Source organism: Apus apus, chromosome 1 (assembly GCF_020740795.1).
Source record: "Apus apus isolate bApuApu2 chromosome 1, bApuApu2.pri.cur, whole genome shotgun sequence".
Classification (NCBI taxonomy): domain Eukaryota; kingdom Metazoa; phylum Chordata; class Aves; order Apodiformes; family Apodidae; genus Apus; species Apus apus.
The window spans coordinates 135,017,019-135,038,249 of record NC_067282.1 but is presented as its reverse complement, the minus strand read 5'-3'; the positions used below and the strand labels follow the sequence as shown (position 1 = coordinate 135,038,249).

The 21,231-nt window shown below is 47.2% G+C and overlaps 1 protein-coding gene across 1 annotated transcript in view; it reads right to left on the bottom strand.

The window, feature by feature from the left end:
* Positions 1 to 17,106: 17,106 nt before the first annotated feature.
* Positions 17,107 to 21,231, bottom strand: part of PHF21B (PHD finger protein 21B) — a 161,478-nt gene continuing 157,353 nt past the window's right edge. Inside the window, exons 13-15 of the mRNA XM_051608007.1 lie at positions 21,130 to 21,205; positions 20,221 to 20,324; positions 17,107 to 18,249 (exon numbers count right to left, since the gene is read on the bottom strand). Coding sequence (XP_051463967.1) covers positions 18,025 to 18,249; positions 20,221 to 20,324; positions 21,130 to 21,205 — 405 coding nt within the window. The 3' untranslated portion in view covers positions 17,107 to 18,024. The remainder of the gene's footprint in view (positions 18,250 to 20,220; positions 20,325 to 21,129; positions 21,206 to 21,231) is intronic.

The following is a 21,231-nucleotide window of genomic DNA, read 5'->3' as shown; positions in this document are numbered from 1 at the left end:
CGCCTACAAATGTAGTTCACAGACTCTTGCTCTTCTGCCATGAAAATTATCCCCTTAATTAATGGAACAATAAAAAGCAACTGTAAAGCAAACCAAATTTCATCATCTTTAGTGTCTGAACTGGATTTCTGCAGCAGTCATGGAAGACTTTTCAGATGGGTGGATTTTTGACACTTCACCCTCTCAAAATAATGAGGGGCATAGTGAGGTATTTAGTTCTTCTGTTTCAAAAGCTTCCAAAGAAACATGTTCTTCCCCTGCTTCACCTGCCAAGGTGTCTTTTTTTTCTATGTATTTTCCCACCTCTTCAAAGCTGCATCCTCTGCCAATTGCCATTTACATCCTTCTTCATCTGCAGTCTCTCACCAGTCTGCACAAGCTGGGGGGGTGGTGTTCATGCTCATGTGCACACTCCTCACTGCATTTTTTTTTGGAGGGTAGGAATGATTGGAGGTTCTCATGGCCATTCTGTGGCTGGATAAACTGAACTGAGACCAAAAGAGGTTTGGTTCTGCAGGGAAATTTCAGATTACTGTTTGAGTGAGTGAAATTGCCCAAATCATGTTTCCCCCCCCTCTCTGAAGCAGAAAGATGGTTATGCTATTGATAACTAGATTGAGCTTTTATATCCAATAATCCAACACTTTTTGTGATGAAGTGGAAAGGAAGTTAGGAAGATCTTTTCCTTTCTATATTTCCTACCAATTCAATCCTTCCTCATCAGCCTCTGTCTTTTGAAAAAACTGCTATACTGGTGCATACAAAAAAAATGCAGCCACAGCTGACCTCCAGTAAAGCTAATATTGTATTTAATAACCATGCCCAGAATAGAAACATCATGTCATCTGCATAACACCCTGTGCTGAACACGTGTATATTGCTGAGCAAGGCACAGGCTGGTGACAGAGTCTGCCTTTTTCCATGTTATGGATCGTAGAGGGAACTTGCTTCCTTCATTCCTTTCCCTTTCAGTACAGGAGCTACTTCACTGGGCTTTCAAACAGCAGCAGCCTCTAGCCCCCAGATGTTAGCCTCATCTGTGTGGTGTTCTTCACGCTGCTGCGAAACAACTACACAAGCAAGATGTGGAATTATCACAAACCATTTCCACCTTTGCAGGAGGATCAGCAGACCTATATTTTATTCCCATCCCCATATTTTATACTGAAGTTTGAATAAATCTCCTTTTTTTGCCTTATCTTTGGCTTGTGAATGACCTCCCAAACATTGCTGTGGCAAAAGCCTTCCAGAGTTCATGCTGCCAGCCCTCACAGGTAAGCGGCCACAGCACGAGGACAAAACAAATCCATTCCATTCCAAAGTAACATTAAAATTCAGTAAGATAATATCACTGTTTTCTGCACCAAAAGGGCTTTTACAAAATATATAAATGAGACTAAAATGAGCAGCTTTGTAGAGCTCTCTCACAAGCCCTGACACCTGGCATGCCGCTGCCAGAAAGGCAACAAACACCCCATTCTCTGCATGTCACAGTATCACAACTTCTCTGTATAATTACCACGTGAAAGTTAATAGGACTCTGCTCCCAGTGTGACAGCTGTATTTTCTATAGTTGCTGCATGTTCTACATCCTTGGTCATCACTAGGCCCTGGGCTGTGGAAACACCATCTTGGAGGACAAGTTGTTTGAAGCTGCCTCAGAAATCAAGTTATTTCCCTATAGGAAACACCGTTGTACTGAGGCATTGACGATGATGGATAGTGCGGAGACGGAGAGCTGGTCACTCCTCCTCACAAGACTCAGGATGGACACCACCATCCCAAGTGAAGAGCAGGAAAGGATGAGGGAGATAAGGAAACCAAAGCTACCTGGCTAACATAGAAACATAGAATCAAAGAATTGTTTAGGTTTGGAAAGACCTTTAAGATCATCAAGTCCAACCGTTAACCCAGCACTACCAAGGCCACGACTAAACCATGTCACCAAGCACCAGATGGACACATATTCTGTGGTTTCTCAACGTGAGCTCGAGCTTCATCCTTTTCGTGCACCAGAGGCTCCACCAGAGAGTTCCTCTGTTGTGCCTGTTCCTGGGGTGCTTCTGGTAGAAGCTGTCTGTGGCACTGCCCTTCCCCAGCCAGGCAGGGTGGCTGGAGCTGGCGTGGGGCACGGGAAGTGCTGGGCAGGGGGTGCCGGTGGGAGATGCGTGTTCCCGGGAGCCAGCGCGGGGCGGTGGGAGCAGAGGGCTCTGCAGGGAGGGGCAGGTTGGAGACCCCAGCCCCTGCCCAGCTGTCCCGGTGCTCATTTGCATGTGGGAGCCCATTGGCTGCTCGGGTCACTTCCCAGGAGCCTTTGCTCCAGGCGCATCATAAGTGGGGCTGCTGTGCGTTCCTGGAGCAGCCGCAGGGGCGGGAGGAGGTGAGAGGCAGCTCTCCTGTTCCCTCAGCCCTTCCATACCCGTGGCATTGCCAGAGCAGCTCCTGCACCTCCGAGTGGCCTTGGTAGCCATGCTGCGTGGGGAAGGGCAGAGGAGCAGTCCCCCCAAGTGAGTCCAGTTCCAGGTCCCCGGCAGGGTCTGGCAGGAGGAGTGAGAGGGGGAGATGATGGAGGCTTCTTCTGCTGAGCTCTCTGCCCCAACAGATCAGCTGGGTGGTTGCCCATGTGTCTTGGTGGAGAATGGACAGATTGGCGAGGAAGGCTGGCCTCCGCTCAGGCAGAATTGGTGGAGGAGGTTTCTCGCTCGGCTGCATGTATGGAAAGCCCTGGAGCACCATGAAGAGCCCTGGAGAGCTCAGGCAGAATTGGTGGAAGAGACTTCTGGCTCATCTGCATCAATGGAAGGCCCTGGAGAACTCTGGAGAGCTCAAGTAGAATTCGTGGAAGAGACTTCTGGCTTTTCTGGGTGGATGGAAAGACCTGGAGAGTCCTAGAGAGCCCAAGCAGAATTGGTGGAAGAGACTTCTGGCTCGTCTGCATGGATGGAAAGACCTGGAGCGCCATGAAGAGCCATTGGGAGCTGAGGCAGAATTGGTGGAGGAGAAATCTCGCTTGTCTGCTTGGATGGAAAGTCCCGGAGAGCCCTGGAGAGCTCAGGCAGATTCCCCAGCAAAGGCAGATTCCCTGGAGCAGACAGATCCTCTGGTGCAGGCAGATGCCCCCTTGAAGGAGCCGTCGTTGGCACAGCCTGATCATTCTTACATTGTTTGGATTTCTTTTTGACTCTAACATTTGTCATTTCATCTTTAAAAACCTGGTCATTATGTCACTAACATGTTCCAAGCAAGCATTTTAAAACTCCTCTCTGTTGTGTTGTCTGAAAGTCAATGGCAAGTCTGCCTTCCACTGAGTGTTGCTTTGTTCTGTGGTGAAGACACCAGACGACTGCCAGTCGTACTCAGTTGTGGTTAGTAAGGGGTGCAGCCTTCAGGGAAAGCCTTTTTATTCCACATGGTTTCTGCTATTGGGGAAGCAGCCTATGCCTTGGTCCTGGTTCTGCTGGGATAGGATCCTAGAAGCAGTTTTCTGTTCAGGGAAGCTGCATTTCTGAGAAGACCGGCAGACCCTGAACTGGTGGGAACAAAGTTGCTCGGAGCTTTGTTTCAACTTGTGGCCAGCCTGATGTGTGGATTCCCATATTTAGCAGCTTCCAGTCAGCCAGGTGCTAAAGCTGGGAGGAGAGGAAGTCAGAGTAGCTGACAGCAGAAGACAAGACACCATTAAGCCAACCATGTGTATCAGAAGACATACCATACACTTGCACACACCCAGCACTTCTGTCTTAGGCACATTCCTTTTGTCTTTGCACACGTGAGTATAACCACGTGCAAATTAACAATTTATTTGATTGTCATGAGCAAGTGATCAGCTTTGGAGAGGGTTTTTCAAAGGCACTACTTCTTGTCCTTCATGCCAGCAAACTTCTCCATCTACATGTAAGACATTTGCCATACCCTGCCCTACCTCTTGCCAGCATGAGCCCCAAAACTGGCCACAAACTGTGATTGCTGCTGGCAACCTCAAGTTGTTTCAACTTCAAAAGGAGAGAAGGCAAGGTGGGAAAGGAGAAGCAGCTGGACAGACGTATTTCTGGTGAATACATGCTAAATGCAGCTGGTTAAGTGCTGTGCCAAATATGGTCCCTAGCACACCAGCACATCCTGCTTCTTGCCTTCATCACAAGTCCACCTGAAGAAGCCAGCCTTGGTCTTTAAACTAGGTACTTTGGGCCTAATCCTGTTTGCACCATTCTTTGTCCATGGAGAGCAAGGCTGACTGACAAGATCATAGCAGCATGTTGGGGATTTTTTTAGTCCTGCATCTTTCCTCATCCAGGACTTTTTATTTGCCAAAGACTTCTCCTTCATGTCGTGCAGAGAGAAATTAAAAAGACAACTGAAAATACCCAGAAATCATCTAGTAAAGGGAGTCAGATTAATTATTTTTTTTAAAAATTAATTCTCTTTGTGGCTGGTTTTTCTCTGGCTGCACTATCAAAAATGAGCTATCAAAGAAAACTTATCATTAGTTTTTAATTCAGGTTGACTTCAGAGAGCAGCTCCGGTGCGTGGCTGGTGGCTGCCTGACAGTCTTCTCATCTCTGCTGGCTGCAGATGGGCATGGTGCTAGTGGCTCAGCCTGCTGATGTCCTTGCTCACCAGTTGCCACCCCTGGGGCCATGACACCACCTGCCCACCCCACTACCCCTGTGCCCGCATCCCCTGGGGCTGGGATGAGCTCTGGTGTGCACTGGGAGCAGGGCTGGGAGCTGGGGCTGCTGTGCTATGGGGAAGCACTGCTGCAAAATGGTGAGATATTTTCTCTGTGTGGTTATTTAGGGGAGAGGGGGAGGCTGTCATGGGAGATTCCCCAATACATCCATCTTCACCAGGATCCCTGAAGCCCTGATGAGGTCCTTCCACCAGCCCAGCCTTGTGTACAGCCGCTGTCAACAGCAGGATGGTGCCGGCAGCCAAAGGGCATGACTCAAATCCTGCCTCCAACAGGGAGCATCTGAACCCAGAGCTCAGAATGTAACATTCATTGTGTAGGAACAACTGAGATAAAAAAACAGCCTAGCAGCTTGGACCTATGAGCATCTATGAGACAAAGCATGCACCCACATGCACTGCTTAAATGCTTAATTTCTACCTGGGCCTGGGACACATCAGGGGACAAGCATTAAAGCAAATCTGTATGGACACACCAGGTATCTGCCTGGCAAAAGCCCTTGTGTGCCACAGCCGTGGTGACCAGCCAGCTGGCCAGGCTTGAATGAGTGTTTCTCAGGCTGAAAGGTCTGGCATTAGTGGACAGTGACTTTGATACTACCCCGAGAGAGTCAAACCCTCACCGTCAAACCTGTCTCTGCCACCAGCAGTCCCATGGTGACCCCAAGGAGTCCTTGTACCCCTGGTATCTGCTGACCCCATTGCACTGCAGGCACCAATGGAAACCAGCACTTTAGCAGGCAAATTTATTTTTAGCTGTGGTGATTTCGGGGTGGTGAATTGTTTCTGTCTGGGCAGAGTAAAGCAAGGCTTTTCCCTTCCTGTAGCTTTCCCCAGAGATTCTAGTGCTTGCCCAGAGCTTCTAGAGGAGAGGATAAAGCTCTCATGTCCTACTTCAATGCATTTCTGGGCATCCCCAGCTCCTGGCACAGGTGCACAGTTCTTGGTGTTTTGGGTTGTAGTAAGGTTGGTGTGTTCCTCCAGTGGTGCTAATAGCTGGTGAGTGGCTCTTGACAGTTCAAGAAGAGTCAGTTTCAGTCTTGGTGCTTTAAAACTTGCCTGAATCAAAGATCCTGATGTTCATTATGAGCTTAGAGCAGCAGGGCTATGGGGACACACCACGGCTGGGAAGCACCGTCAAAGCCAGGGAGCAGCACTCTAAACACAGGGCTTTTAGGTCAGTGCTCAGTTTTTTCTGAACTATTTTCCTTGAAGATGCACATCTGTGGCACCGCTAGCATCATCATCATTGTCGTATTATTATTATTGTTATTGTTGTTGTTACTGTTATTCCCTGACAACAGGTGAGATGTTGCTCTTTCTTTTTGTAGAGTGCAGTTTATTTTTCTGGGCTGTTAGCTGAGCTCAGAAATCAGGTCTGTCCAACCTGCCCCTGGCTGATACCCTTCAGGCTGGCACCGTGTTGCCTTCCCATAGCATCACTGCAGAGAAACAACCCAGCTGGACCACTGCTGATCCAGTGCTGCCCCGTGCAACTTCATGTTCCAGATTTCAGGAGATCAAAGCCCCGTGGTGTGTTCTTGGCTTTCCTTGCAGATGTGGAGACTCCCACAACCATTCAGGCATCTCCTAGGGGCTGCAGCAGCTGGAGTGGGTGAACAAACGGCTCAGTTCCAGCAAGGGTCAGAGGAAGATCCCCTTATGCTGGCTGGTTGGGGAAGCATGTGGGACCATCCAACCCTCTGTTCTCAGCCCTTTCTGTTCTCAGGGAGACCCCGATTAGCTACAGACAGGCCAATGCTAACATCTCTCTGACATGAACTTTGCATATTCACACTAACAACCTTCTCAGCAAGTTGCTGCTGTGAGTGAGCAGCACCCACACATCAACACCCCCCAACAGGTTGAGACCTGCATACCCTTGGTGTAGCTACTGTGTCTCCTGCTCCTCTGGGCACGTGCTGGCTTCAAGCTTCCTGATGATGTTGTTGCATTGATATTACTTTCATGGAGGCCACCGCCCCAGCTGACTGAGCTAGAACAGGTTGGGGGGATTTCAAGGGGAAATGTCCCAGATGCAGCCTGACCCCTCCCCAAGGTGACCTGGCCCTCCTCTGCTCCCAGTCAGCACTTGCAATGCCAGTTCTAAAAAACAAATTACTTGTCTCTCATTAAGTGAGCTTTTGACCAAGGAAAGCAATTTGATGGCCAGAGGGTTAAAAGAGAAAATCAGACAAACCACCTCACCAGAAAGCCCAGCAAACCTCATCTCTGGAGAGAAAGGGACTAAAGCAGGCTGAGCACAACAGGAGTGGGAGCCCAGTCCCCAGCACAGTGGGGCTGGGAGCATGTTTTATTTATAAACCAAGTGAACCCACTTCTGCCTGATATACAGCCCAAAAAGGAAGGCTTGTGCTAGCGTTTTACCATGGAAATAAGTGTTTATGTTACTTGATAATACTTCATCTTACCAGTACATGGAGGCTTGATGGCATTTGCACAGGGAGTTGTTGGTTTTTTTTGTATTTGCAAATACAAAGGACTGAGTCGATGCTGGAAAGCCTTACTCTGCTCAACAGTGCTTTTAAATTTCAGCACATGGTTTCACCACAGCAACCGATCAAACTTTTACACTGTAGGTCTCTGGTTTTGAGGGCAAATCTGTGCCATGAATGCAAATCAGGAAACGCCAAGTTGAGACCCCTGGAGGCAGTGACATCTGCCTGGCTTTGATAAGAATTTCTGAGAGTCAGAGTAAAGTACTTACTTAGAGTGAAATTAAAAGCTTTGATCTGGTTTTTTTGTTTCATTATTATTTCTTGTTGAGGCCTTTACATGTGCTTTTCAACTCTTATTAGGCCGCAGTGTTCAGGTGCTACTCCGGCACTGCATGGGCATGGCAGGAGCTGGTGGCCATCTGGCAAGAGATGGGCATTTCCAGAGGCACCTCCCAGCTCTGCTCTGAGCCCAGTCAAATGTGACAGATCCCAGACACACACACACAGAGCAGCATTGCCTCAAAAACATGTGCTCCTCTGGCCCCACCACATTGGATACCAGCAGTTGTGAGCCAGCCCTGAATGTCCAGGGCACAGGGGAGAGGTAATGATAGAATCACAGAATGATTTAGGGTGGAAAAGACCCTTAAGATCATCAAGGCTGACTGTTAACACTGCTAAGTCCACCTCTAAACTAGGTCCCTAAGCGCTTGTGCGTTAGACTCCTGCAGCCAGTGGCACGAAGGCCGAGGTGGGGATCACTTGTGTGTGACACAGGAGAAGGGATTCCACTTCCAGATTCTTCCCTTGTCTCTTGCCTGGCCACTAAGGATTAGCTTTTGGGCCGGTTTGGCTTGTGGGGTCTGTGTGTGTTGTTCCAGGTGGCTTCTGTGGTTTGTAAACGTGAGCTTAAGCTTCATCCTTTTCGTGCACCAGAGGCTCCACCAGAGAGTTCCTCTGTTGTGCCTGTTCCTGGGGTGCTTCTGGTAGAAGCTGTCTGTGGCACTGCCCTTCCCCAGCCAGGCAGGGTGGCTGGAGCTGGCGTGGGGCACGGGAAGTGCTGGGCAGGGGGTGCCGGTGGGAGATGCGTGTTCCCGGGAGCCAGCGCGGGGCGGTGGGAGCAGAGGGCTCTGCAGGGAGGGGCAGGTTGGAGACCCCAGCCCCTGCCCAGCTGTCCCGGTGCTCATTTGCATGTGGGAGCCCATTGGCTGCTCGGGTCACTTCCCAGGAGCCTTTGCTCCAGGCGCATCATAAGTGGGGCTGCTGTGCGTTCCTGGAGCAGCCGCAGGGGCGGGAGGAGGTGAGAGGCAGCTCTCCTGTTCCCTCAGCCCTTCCATACCCGTGGCATTGCCAGAGCAGCTCCTGCACCTCCGAGTGGCCTTGGTAGCCGTGCTGCGTGGGGAAGGGCAGAGGAGCAGTCCCCCCAAGTGAGTCCAGTTCCAGGTCCCCGGCAGGGTCTGGCAGGAGGAGTGAGAGGGGGAGATGATGGAGGCTTCTTCTGCTGAGCTCTCTGCCCCAACAGATCAGCTGGGTGGTTGCCCATGTGTCTTGGTGGAGAATGGACAGATTGGCAAGGAAGGCTGGCCACCGCTCAGGCAGAATTGGTGGAGGAGGTTTCTCGCTCGGCTGCATGTATGGAAAGCCCTGGAGCACCATGAAGAGCCCTGGAGAGCTCAGGCAGAATTGGTGGAAGAGACTTCTGGCTCATCTGCATCAATGGAAGGCCCTGGAGAACTCTGGAGAGCTCAAGTAGAATTCGTGGAAGAGACTTCTGGCTCATCTACATCAACGGAAAGCCCTGGAGAACCCTGGAGAGCACAAGTAGAATTTGTGGAAGAGACTTCTGGCTCATCTGCATGGATGGAAAGTCCTGAAGATCCCTGGAGAGCCCAGGTAGAATTGGTGGAAGAGACTTCTGGCTGGTCTGCATGGATGGAAAGCCCTCATGAACCCTGTAGAGCTGAGTTAGAATTGGTGGAGGAGAATTCTGGCTCCTCTATGTGGATGGAACGCCCTGGAGAGCTCGGGAGAGCTCAGGTAGAATTGGTGGAAGAGACTTCTGACTGGTCTGCATGGATGGAAAGTCCCAGAGAGCCCTGGAGAGCTCAGGCAGATTCCCCAGCAAAGGCAGATTCCCTGGAGCAGACAGATCCTCTGGTGCAGGCAGATCCCCCCTTGAAGGAGCCGTCGTTGGCACAGCCTAATCATTCTTACATTGTTTGGATTTCTTTTTGACTCTAACATTTGTCATTTCATCTTTAAAAACCTGGTCATTATGTCACTAACATGTTCCAAGCAAGCATTTTAAAACTCCTCTCTGTTGTGTTGTCTGAAAGTCAATGGCAAGTCTGCCTTCCACTGAGTGTTGCTTTGTTCTGTGGTGAAGACACCAGACGACTGCCAGTCGTACTCAGTTGTGGTTAGTAAGGGGTGCAGCCTTCAGGGAAAGCCTTTTTATTCCACATGGTTTCTGCTATTGGGGAAGCAGCCTATGCCTTGGTCCTGGTTCTGCTGGGATAGGATCCTAGAAGCAGTTTTCTGTTCAGGGAAGCTGCATTTCTGAGAAGGCTGCAGCACCCGAGTTGGGGCATAGAAAGTTGCTTAGTTTTGTTTTCGTTTGTGGCAAGCCCCGGTGTGTGGGTGATCAAGGTGTTTGGCAGCTCCAGTCAGCCAGGTGCTAAAGCTGGGAGGAGAGGAAGCCAGGGCAGCTGGCCCAGGCTGGCCAACAGAAGTGTCCCAGACTTGTGGTTTAGGCCCAGCCAGTAATAAAGCACCGCCTGGGCACTCACTCACCCCTTCCCTGGTGGTGGGATGGGGAGGAGAAAATGCCACTAAAAGCTCATGGGTTGAGACAAGGGCAGGGAGGGTTCACTCACCAATTACGGTCACAGGCAAAACAGACTCAGCTTGGGGAAAAAATCAATTTAACGTATCACTAATTAGATGCAAAGAAGACAAAGAGAAAACAAAGACCAAAGCTTAAATACCTCACCCCTCCCCTTGCTTCTTCCTGGGCCCAAATCACTTTGTTACCGATTTCTCTACCTCCTTTCCGCAGTGACACAGGGGGACAGGAGATGCAGTTTACAGTCAGTTCATCACGTGTTTTCTGCTGCTCCTTCCTCCTCAGGGAGAAGAATTACTCACAGTCTTCCTCTACTCCAAAGTCCTTCACGAACCCCTCCCTCAAGGTGCAGTCCCTCAGAAACAGGCTGCTCCACTGCAGGCTTCCCACAAAGTCACCGGCTACTTGGGGATCAAGTCACCTTTCCTGCTGCAGGGTCCTCCACAGCTGCAGGTCCTGCACAGCTCCACGTCTGCTCCACCACGGTCTTCCAAGGGCTGCTCCATGGGCTGCAGGGTGGCAGCTGCCATCTCACCATGGGCGGCAGGGAAATCTCTGCTTGGGCACAGCGTCCTGCTCCTGCCTCACCCACTTGGTGTCTCTGCTCCAGCACTGCTCTCACCTCCCCCTCTCCTCTGCCCTGAGGTAATTTTCTCCTTCTTGAATATGTTAACCGTAGAGGCACAACCATTGTCACTGGTGGGCTCTGCCTTAGCCAGAGGTGTGGCCAGATGTTTGGAGCCGTGGGATGGGACTTGAGGGGGGGGAGAGCTTTCATCAGCTTTTCACAGGAGACACTCCTGGGGCCCCTCCCCTGCCGCCAGAACCACACCAGCCCAACATAATACCATAAATACCACACTCACTATAAATACAGAAGTCTCTCTGTCTCTCCTCAGTGGTCACCATCCCTGGAGGGTCTCACTCGTCCTGTTCCTACCCTCCTGTTTGTTGTGAACTTGGCACTCTCACTGGTGGGAGTGTGCAGCTCGTGACCATAATATGGGCTGAGTATAACTTTGTGTACTTAGTATTAATGCTGATTTTTTTTATAATTCTTTTATCACATCTGTTTCCATTTCAGCCCATGGGTCTCCTTTCCTTTTCTTGATTCCCCTTGCCAGGTGGGGAGGGGTCACTGGGTAATAGAACAGCTGCCTAAATGAACACAGCTTTTTGGCATTTGAAGGAGGTAACAGGTAGAGTATCATCTTTACAATGGATTAGTCCTCTGTCTGTTGCTGTTCAATGTTGAATTGGAAAGAAACCAAGGTATCTGACAAAAAAAAACTCAAGAGGCTTTTTTAAGATGCTTTAGAAAAAAGAGGAGTCCTGTAGGCTCCGTTTCTCATAGTGTCTAGTAGGATCTGATGTTGGCATTTCTCCCTGTCCCCAGAGGTGGTGCTTCAAGAGCATCTTCCCCCGGTCTCTTTTCCAACTGCTTCTGCTTGCCAAAGCAATAGTAGGATTTTGTGTGTTGCCTGAGGATGGTGGAAGACTTTAAACCTTCTCGGGAGTGTTGCTTGTGGTAGAGTTTCTCTAAGGATGTTTTGCTGATACGTGTAGAAGGACCAAGTTTGGGAGATAATGATTAGCTTAGTGTGTGGAAGAAAAGCTCTGACTCCAGTTCCTGTGTTGATGGGGTAATTTTGTGAGGAACTTTGAAGAGTAATAAACTTGTGCATGGCTAATGACACATGCCCAGCAACTGGACTTGGTTTTCTTGACACGGCTTTGCTTCTCTATGGAAAGCTAAGCTTGAACACTGCAAAAATACACAAGGCAGTGGGAGGTGGAAAGTGAATCTGCATGAATGAGGTAATAGATATTGAGAGACATCCCAGTGGTGTTGGCTGGCTTTGTGCTGTGAAAGCCTCCAAGTCCAGAGAGGACTTTTCCAGAGTTTTGGTCCTTACTTGGCACTGGTGGGAGAAGCACGAGTGGGAGAGGAGGCAGCATGAGTGGGAGAGGAGGCAGGCTGCTGCTGCTGACCTCTCAGCCCCTGCAAGTCCATTGGCCAGGTCCAGGACAAGTAACTGCTGCCACCTGGATGTCGCCAACTCACTGCCACCAACTAGCTGATGGTGACTTCTACACAGCCAACTCAGTGTCACCCCTTCGGGCTGCCGACCAGCAAGGGTGCTCATTCAGCATCATGAACAAACCCCAGGGAGCAGGTGGATCTGCTCACGGGGCTCTGATTTCTGCAAGGAAACTGTGTATATAAAGGGGAGGTCAAATGCATGAGTCACACAATTTGTAACATGAAAAATTATCTATGAGATAAAGGCAACTAAATCAAATGTGAGATATTTTGTAAAGGTTATGTTAGGCAAACACAATTAAAAGAACATCAAAACGTTTCTTAAAAGTGGTGTTTAACAAGTGCACTTACCTATAAAACATCTAAACATTGGGGTTTTTTTAAGTAATGTTAAACAAAAGCACTTAAAAAACCATCAAAACACAGTTTCTAAAAGTGATGTTCAGGACTGTGACCTGAAGCAGGCTGTTTGTAATACATTTGATTGAGTTGACTTTATCTCATCCTTAATGTTTCATTTCTCATGCTCACAGGCTTGGAGCTTTACTCACCCATGTGCAGGGATATGAAGCCCCTTCCTGGGGCTGCACACACCTCCTGTTCTGGCTTGTGCTGCTGCAGCAAGCATCCCCACCTCAGAAAATGAGGCATGTGTGTAGAAGGGGGAGAGATGTAATTTTTAGAAAGATATTGGGCTGACTCAAAACATTATTCTTTCAAGCCTCCTCAAATGGAAAATAATGAACCTAGCGTCAGTCTGATTTTCAGGGCGATGCCTCAGCCGTGCTTCTCGCTCGGCACCCTGGGCTCTCCTTACAGTTCCCTTCGGCTTCTTGAGAGGGAGGTCAGCATGTGGGAGGTCAGGAGTGCAATGAGTGAGCCAGACCACCTGCTCGCCAGGCCAGCCCACCTCCCCAGCAGGTGATGGAGAGCTGCAATCAGGGGAGCACTTCTGCTCTGCGGTCTAGCCACAACCGTGGTGGGGGGCAGGAGCAGCCCATCAGCGACTCGGCGCCGTTCCTGCACGGAGCGGACAAAGCACAGAGATGGTCACAGCAAAGTTACCATCTCAGCAACCGGAGGATCGCCTTGTCAACAGCAACTGGAGTGCTGGGCAGCTATGTTTCCAGCATGAATATGGAAGGGAAAGGCAATTTATGGCTGCAGCTCAAACCCAAAGATGAAATGCAAAAGCAAATCAAAATGTCTGTGGTAACTGCGTAATGAGCGAGGCTGATAATCAAAGGTTGGGGTGTAGCATTTCTGCTGCATTTAAACAGCACAGAAGTAATCTGCAATCCGCCAGTACAAATGCAAACAGCAACTTCAAAGAGTAATGGCATTTTTAAATTTTTTTTTTCCTTCTCCCTGACTGGAATCTCTACACGCCTGTGTACTCTTTGTACTATGTTTTTCTATCATGACAATTTAATTTTTTGTTTGCTTTTTTAAGGGAGAAATAAAAAACAGCTTTTGCTTTAATATTCACCGTGATGAACTTAAAAGTGGCTTACAGAAGCAGTCTGGCATTTTCTGTTTGCACCAGCCAGTTGCTAGTGATTGATCTCGGAAGCCAACCTTCATTTTCTAAGCAAAATAAGCCACACTTGGCAAAACCTGATTAAAGTGCGTGAAGTTTTATCTGATGTGGCTGTTGCCGCTCATTTCAGTGTAATGTCTCTCTTTTCAACTACAGAGGACCTGCAGAACACAGAACAACAAGTAGGCACCAGTTTATAATCTGCTCTTCTAAGTGTTCCTAATAGGCCATCAAACCAACATGCCATGGGTACATCAGCATGTAGAATAAACTCCTAATATAGCTGTTGCAGAGTCTGTGCTGTCATCCTTCCCTAGAAAGCTACCACAGGACAAGCCGCTAGCTGGACCGATGCTACCGTTAAATTCATCATGTAAAAATTACTGCCAGTAATCATGAAAGAAATATTTAAAAATTTGAGGGGTCTTGTCTTTGCTTCCTGATTTTTGAGCCTTTTAAGGCATAGTGGAGCCATTGTGCCTTCTCCTTCTCAGAGTATGAAGCCCAAAAACATCTGTGCTCCTAACCCAAACAAGACATGCCAGTGGTTGTCATTCCGCTCACTGGGAAGGGCTGACAATGCTCCATATTACTCCTCAACAGACATTAGTGTTCCTTTTCCTGTCATTTCTGAGGAAGGGGAAACAATGAGAGAAGGAAGAGTGGGTGAAATTACATTTGAAGAGGTGCAAATATAAAACTGACAGGCTTGGAGACAACACATCGCATTTGAATGGCTATTTGCAGAGCAGCTCCTCTGCGAGATAACTAATGGCATGTGAAAAGGTCCTACACACAGAAAAGAGTCTGTCATGTTAAAATAAAGAGCTCTGAAGCTGTGAAGTCTGGCATAGCTGTAAAAATAACTTCTGCTTGGGAGGGCAGGCTGGGAACCCTGCAGCTCCTGATTCTTTTCAAAGACAATGCCCAGTGCAGCAGCAAGGAACACGGAGGCTACTGTGGCTCCTACAAATCCCCACCAAAACCTCAATTTAAATTACTATTGAAGATTAAAGGCTAGCATGAGCCTACACTCCCTTGCAACTGCATTAATTATTGAGGCAACATGCAGAGCTCTGTAATTGGCTCCTGTCTGTTAGCACAGAGCTGAGTTTATAGGTTAGGGTGGTGGCAGAAAGATGATGATGCTGATTACATACAATTTCTGGGTTTGCTGGTGTTGGAGAGAGGTGTCTTCTAAAATCGGAAGAAATGTTAGGGAAAATCAGGCTGGCCTTCCCATAGCAAAGGCCAGGACAGAGGAGGGTGCAGCCTAGATGGAGGGAAAGCAAGTGCTGAAACCTCCCCCTCTCCCCCCTATTAACCACAGCCTGAAATTAATCAATGACACTGCCAGAAAATGAAGAAAAGACAACCCCCCTGCCTCCACCAAACTAAAAAACACCCTTTCAACTTCCTGGCTAAAAAAACCCCACCCAACCCTGCTTCTCCTCTGCATAAACATCAGCCACTGTGGTAGGTTTTATGCATCTGTGACATTGTTTTGCTTTCATTTAGTTGGTTTCATTGGCAAGTTCTGTCCCTTCCACCAGCCAGAAACTAGACAACTCCTGTGAGGGACCCTAGCTATCATTCTTTAATTACTAGACTCACACAGTGAGTTATAAACAACTTAATAAAACAGTCCCACCACACAACTGAAAAGCACCTGTAAGTATGGGTCTGAAAATGAAGTCCACAGGTTTTCCAGCAGATGTGCTGCAGCCAGCTGCATGTCCTCAGTCTCCAGCAAGTCCCTCACTAGCATCCTGCCATCAGCAAAGACCACACTGCCTGCAACATGCACAAAGGATGTATGGAACACATGCAGACAGCTTGGCTGACCTACAGCAATGTGTTACTCTGTGGTAACCTTTTGTCCACCTTAGAAAAAGCCAAGGTCTCTGCAGTGTTTAAATCCTGGTGAAATCTTTAGAAATCACAACCCACGAGATACGTGAGAGGAAAAGGGAGAGATCTGAGGTACCACCAACAGCTCTGCGTACCGATCCAGAGAAGAGTGGGATGGGAAATTATTCTAAGATACGGGAAGACAAGAAGGGGAGTGGACAAGATGCTCCTGTCTGGGAGACAAGAAATGACCACAGGAAAGAGGCCATCTTCCTGGAACAAGAAAAGCAGAAGGTATTGCAGTCATTCCGGCATCATTTAAATGTGAAAATTGAAGTGAAAAGTGGAGAAATCAACACTGGCCATGTCCTCCTCTGGCCAGGGTCTTGCCAGGGAAGGGGTCATAGCAGCAGACCCCGGGCAGGCCACGCGGCGTCCCCTCAGCAGCAGATATCACCACCACGACAGCCTCATTAAATTGTCAATCAAGTTTAATGCATCATAAAGAAGTAAAACTACATTGGCATATTTAAGACAAACACTTTTTTTTTTTTTTTCCTATGCACACTATCCACTGGACAGTCCCCTTTTCAAAATAACTACTTTTAACAGTCCAAGACACTTCTTCAGAAATTCTTCACATATTCAACCGTCCACTCTTTTCCTTATTTTTTTCAATGTCTTGAGAAGGAAAGAAAATCATTAAACCTGAAAACATTTACATTGCAAGCCACGTTAGAATGCATAATTGGCATACAATAACCAATGTATAACAATTGTGTTTTACTTAGTTCACTTTGTTCATCAATAAAAGAATATAAAAATCTTGTTCAACCGAGTGTTGTGTATTAAAATAGATTTGTATAGTACTGCACAGTTTCTCCCGGAGTTGTGAAAATGGTTGAAGGGACCACGTGCTGCCTAGTGATGGGCGATGAAAAAAGCCAGTCCCCCGTGTTTTGTTTTGTGTTTGTTTTTTTTAATTTAAAAAGAAAAATAGGAAAAAAAAAATAATAAAAGATTCGGCACCGTGATATGCTGATGTGAGAGACCAGCCTTGTGTCGTGCTCTGGTGGCTTCTTGCTTTCCTTAAGTACCTGTTGTGCTAATTGACAGAAAACTGATAAACAACAGAGACGATGGCATCTGGGGCACCTGTGTGTGACATTGAGAAAACCGGGGTGCCCATCACTACCTTCCCAGGCAGGCCACAGGGTGATGGGGGGGAGGGCCTGTGGCTGACTGGGGGGGTCAGGCAGACCCTTGCAGTATCAGGAAGACTAGCTAGTGAAACAAGCAGGTGCACTGGGATTTTCTCAGGCTAACGCTAAACGCTTCCCAAATGTGCTAAAATCCAATAAAATTCTAAAAAGGAATCAAGTTTCCAAAAGAACCCCAACAACTCCTTGAAATTTTCCACAGCCTATCCCTCCCCCCAGAACTCTTGATATTATCCAGTATGAGAAACAACCCCTTGAGGCAGTTGTTTTTTTTGTTGTTTTCTTTTTCCTGTACCATTTCAGCAAGCAAACAAAGAAAAAGAAGAATTAAAAAATCACATTACATATTTTTAACAAGAAAAATGCAGTACAAAAATGTAAAGTTATCTTTTTGGCATATTATCTGTACTGACAAGAAACAAAACCCAGAATATTTATTTGCCTTTTTTCTTAAAAAAAATAAATCCAAAATTAACAAAAGATAAAACCCCCAAAATAATATCTTTTAAAAATGAAACCCTTCCTGCCAAAGATAACCACTATTATGGTTTATGCTAAATCTTGCACGAAAACTCCATGAGAAAAATACACCAATAGCAAAATAAGTAAAAAGGACCTGCAAAAAAGTAAGGAGTTTTACAGTCATACTTTTTTAAATACTTCGGAACGCATATACAGAAGCATCAGCATGAAAATACTTCAATATTTTACTAGAAATGCTAACTTCATACAGTTTCTTTATTTAAATATCTGCAATTCTCAACTCTAATAATACTGAAAAAAACCCGATCTTTTGTTTCCAAGGCTCTGTGAGTGTCTGTGACGCCGTTCTAGTCAAAATGGCCCCATCTCCAGGTCACCTGAATCAACGGGGCCAACTTTGTTCCTCCAGTTAGAATCCAGGTCAAGTCTTAAGTAGTTCAGTTTCTGGTTATCTCACCAGTTTCCCTCCCACACATAGCTTTCAGCCCAACTACTTCTCTACTAGCTCACTAACTCTTTGCATTGAAAATTCTCCCCTTAAAGCAGAACTGGCAACGTGTCTGCTCCCCACAGAAGGATATCCCGCTTCCTATCGGCCATACTTCTCATCCTCAGTCATAAATACATTAAGGCCAACATAACAGAAAAGAAAAACAACCCAAACAAATCTCATGAGCACTGAAGGTCTTGGCAAATACAAAACCGCAGCACAACCCGCTCCATGGGAACCTGCTGCCACAGTGACCTACAAACTGGACTGATTGGTTTGCGAGTTTCTACATGTATCAAAACTGAGACTGTTCCTTCTCTCCTTTGTTTCAGCATAATCTCTCCTCTGCGCATGTGTGTAAAGTTTTCTTCCCCCCTTCCTTCGCTCTCTCGCGGCCGCTCTGTCAGTTATTACCCTGTGATTGCTGCAAGGCTTTGTGCATGGCAGCGGAGGCAGAGGAGGGTTTGATCCAGGGGACAGTTAGCAGGGAGGAGGTGGTGGTGGTCGTCATGGTAACCTGAATCATCTGCTCGTTTTGTATCAGTCTAATGAGGGTTTTGAGACGTTCCAGTGACGACTGAGTCCCTTTCTGCTGGGCCAACAGGCTGGTTTTTAGCTCTAAGCATTTCTGTCAAATAAAGAGAAGGGGGGAGAGAGGGAAAGACTGTGAGAATACATTCAAATTGGTGTCAAACATCTCTCCAAACATCCTTTTGTGTCTCGAGTGCACGTCCTGCTCAAATGAAATATATTCTCCTTTGGGGATAGCAAAACCACAGCTTAACGAATGGAGTAATCACCAGCGCCGCACACGCTGCAGCAGCTGTCTAAGGTAACGATCTCCATCCCAGTCCAAACGCCGTCAGAGGATGCTTCCAAACCCAGCCTGGAGAGAGCCTGGCAGAAACGCCTTCTGCACTCCAAAGAGATTAGTGGCATGGGATTGTAATAGCTGTATTACTGGAAAGTGACAAAGCCACCAATGAGGTGTCAAAATCTTACCAAATGGCACTGATAAACACTTGAGGGGTAAACCTCGCCGTGATGCATTTGGTGGGTGACGCAAATTGAAGGGAGTTGGCAGCGTGAAGGGAATTGGGGATGGTGACCTCTCTAATATCTGAAACCTCCTATTTTCTTTCTGCAAGTGGGCCCAGGGAGGGGTCTGGCAAAACTGGTTGCTTGTCTGCAGATTGCTCCTCTTTGGCTATGGTCTAGGCTACTTGGGGTAGCTGAGCAGTCTGCAGTCCTGGGGAAGGGGTAAGTGCTCACTTGAAGGTCAAGTTGTTCGAAAAGCAACTGCGTGGAGCTGGCCAGAGATTGGTTTAGACAGGTGAAGTCTCAGGTGAAGGATAAATCACGTTCTGTTTTTCCCAATAATATCATTCCATCTGTGGTGTGTATGAGAATTTTCTCCTTAATGTAAATCACAGTGAAGGCAAATATCAGAAATGAAATTGCTTTGTGTTGGAACAACTCTAATACCTTCTCTCCTTTCAAGTGGATATATCTCCAATAAATCCAATCGTCAGCTGATATTACCATTTAAATAAAACAGTGTTGCCCACTGAAAGAATCTGATTCTGCTTAGGTAGAAATCTTAGTGATTTTGACAGTCCCAACATACACCTGATAGCTGCCTGCATCCCCAAATGCTTTTCTTTTTCTGAACACCTCATCCCGCTGCACCCTCCTCCATGCTAAAGATATTCTGTACCCCAGAGTCATTTCTTCATACTTACATGTGTTTCCATTAGTGCTGATGGTGGCTATACACAATTCCAGGGAATATTCCCCCGCTGTGATGTCTTTTAATAAGTTATTGCTTTTCCTTCCACTCTATTTTAAATGTGATAAATATTTTAACATGCCTCCTCTGGATAACTATAGTGGTAAAACAACTAGTTACCAGTTGCTTCTACAGCTGCCACTTTGATTTTTTCAGGGTAAGGAAGTTCCAAATATTTATTTAGATTGTTATGCCAGGCATCCCTTAAGAGTGGGCTTGAGGTGAGGTAACCCCAAATAACTTCCTTCACCCATGAAGGACAGGAATTATGGCTTTGGGCTGAGCCAGAGACTGGTCCTCATAGTACAGTATGCGTGGGAGACATCTCCAGCCTATGTTTAGCTTTGAAATGAGTTCAAAGAGAAAAGGATTGTGAATCCATTTCCAGTCACAAGGAGGTCAGGCCTCAAGAGTTTTGAGCTAATGGACAAGCAGCTGACACAGGAGGACATACCTGTGACAAAACTTTTCACCTGAAGAATGGAACTGTGTTAAAGTGACTGGACAGCTGAGAGCTGTGTATGGCACTACAAGGAAGGCAGGCACAGATACATTGATTGTTTTTTTGTGTGTGTGCAACAGGAATTCAGTCACTGGTGGTTGCTCCCCCTCAGTCTGCCAAAGCAGACTTGCTTTTGTGCATTAAAAAAATCCATGTGTGGATGGACTGGAGAGAAACACACTCACCCTTGAACATCTGTAGTTTGGGAGCATAAATCATTTTCTAGCCACAAAACACCAGGTTTTCAAGCATAAATTCTTTATAAGCATCTCTGCAGGAGACTCTGTGTCCCTAGCCAGGTGTCCTACCTTCACTGCATTGTTGAGAAGTCGATCTTTTTCTTCTAACTGTCTATGCTGGCTCTTCAGCTCACTGCTTCTCTTTAGTAACTTCCGCTTCTCTTCTTCTTTGACTGCAGAGCAGTAAGATTAAGGATGCAAAAGTTAAGAGAAGGACATATGGCTAAACCACGCACTTGAGAGCAGAAAGCAGAAGCATTTATTTTGAATGGTGAGTTTCAGGTCTCATTAGCCTTTTGTCAGCAGGTACAGCCAAATAAATCTGGAATTCCTGCTTGCATGCATACATCTACATCAACAGCTAGAACCCAGGACAAACCAAAAGCTAGAGTGCACCTCTGAGATTAACTAAAATTAATCCTTGGACCACATGGGGTCCTGGAGATCTCTGAGGAAGAGGTGATTGGTATTTAAGAACAGGTCAGACACCTGAAGGGCAAAAGTTCTGCAACCCTGGTTGAAAAGCACAATCATAGCAGTACCAGACTGCAACAATTAGAAGCTGATACTGCTCATTATCTAAGACACTAGTCTCTCATCGTGCTACATACAGTGACAGGACCCTGCCTGGCCTGACTGGGTCTCTCTGCCTCCCAGGCTGATATGATATGATTCAGTATTAAAATCCCTTCTCAGCTCTGTGCTCAGGAAGGTGCCACTTTCATGACAGCCTCCTTCACACAGCAAAGTTCCTAAGAGATCAGTCTTAGCTTCCTCAGAGAGAAGTTAGCGAAGGAGCAGACCAAGGGGGAAGGGACAAAAGTTACCTGCTGTTTCCTAACACAGCCCCTAACTTAATAGTGCCACAACACCTTGTAGCACCGTAACACCACTGTAATATTAGTGCCATGCAGGACCCAAATGGCATCACCCATCACAAGCATAGAATCTCTTGTCAATAGCTGTGTTAACCCCTACCTGTTTTATGAGTAACATAGGAGTGAACAATAGCCAGAGTTCCAGTCCATGGCACATTGTCATCCTTCTTTAACACCTATAAGCCCAGGAAGTAATAAGAAG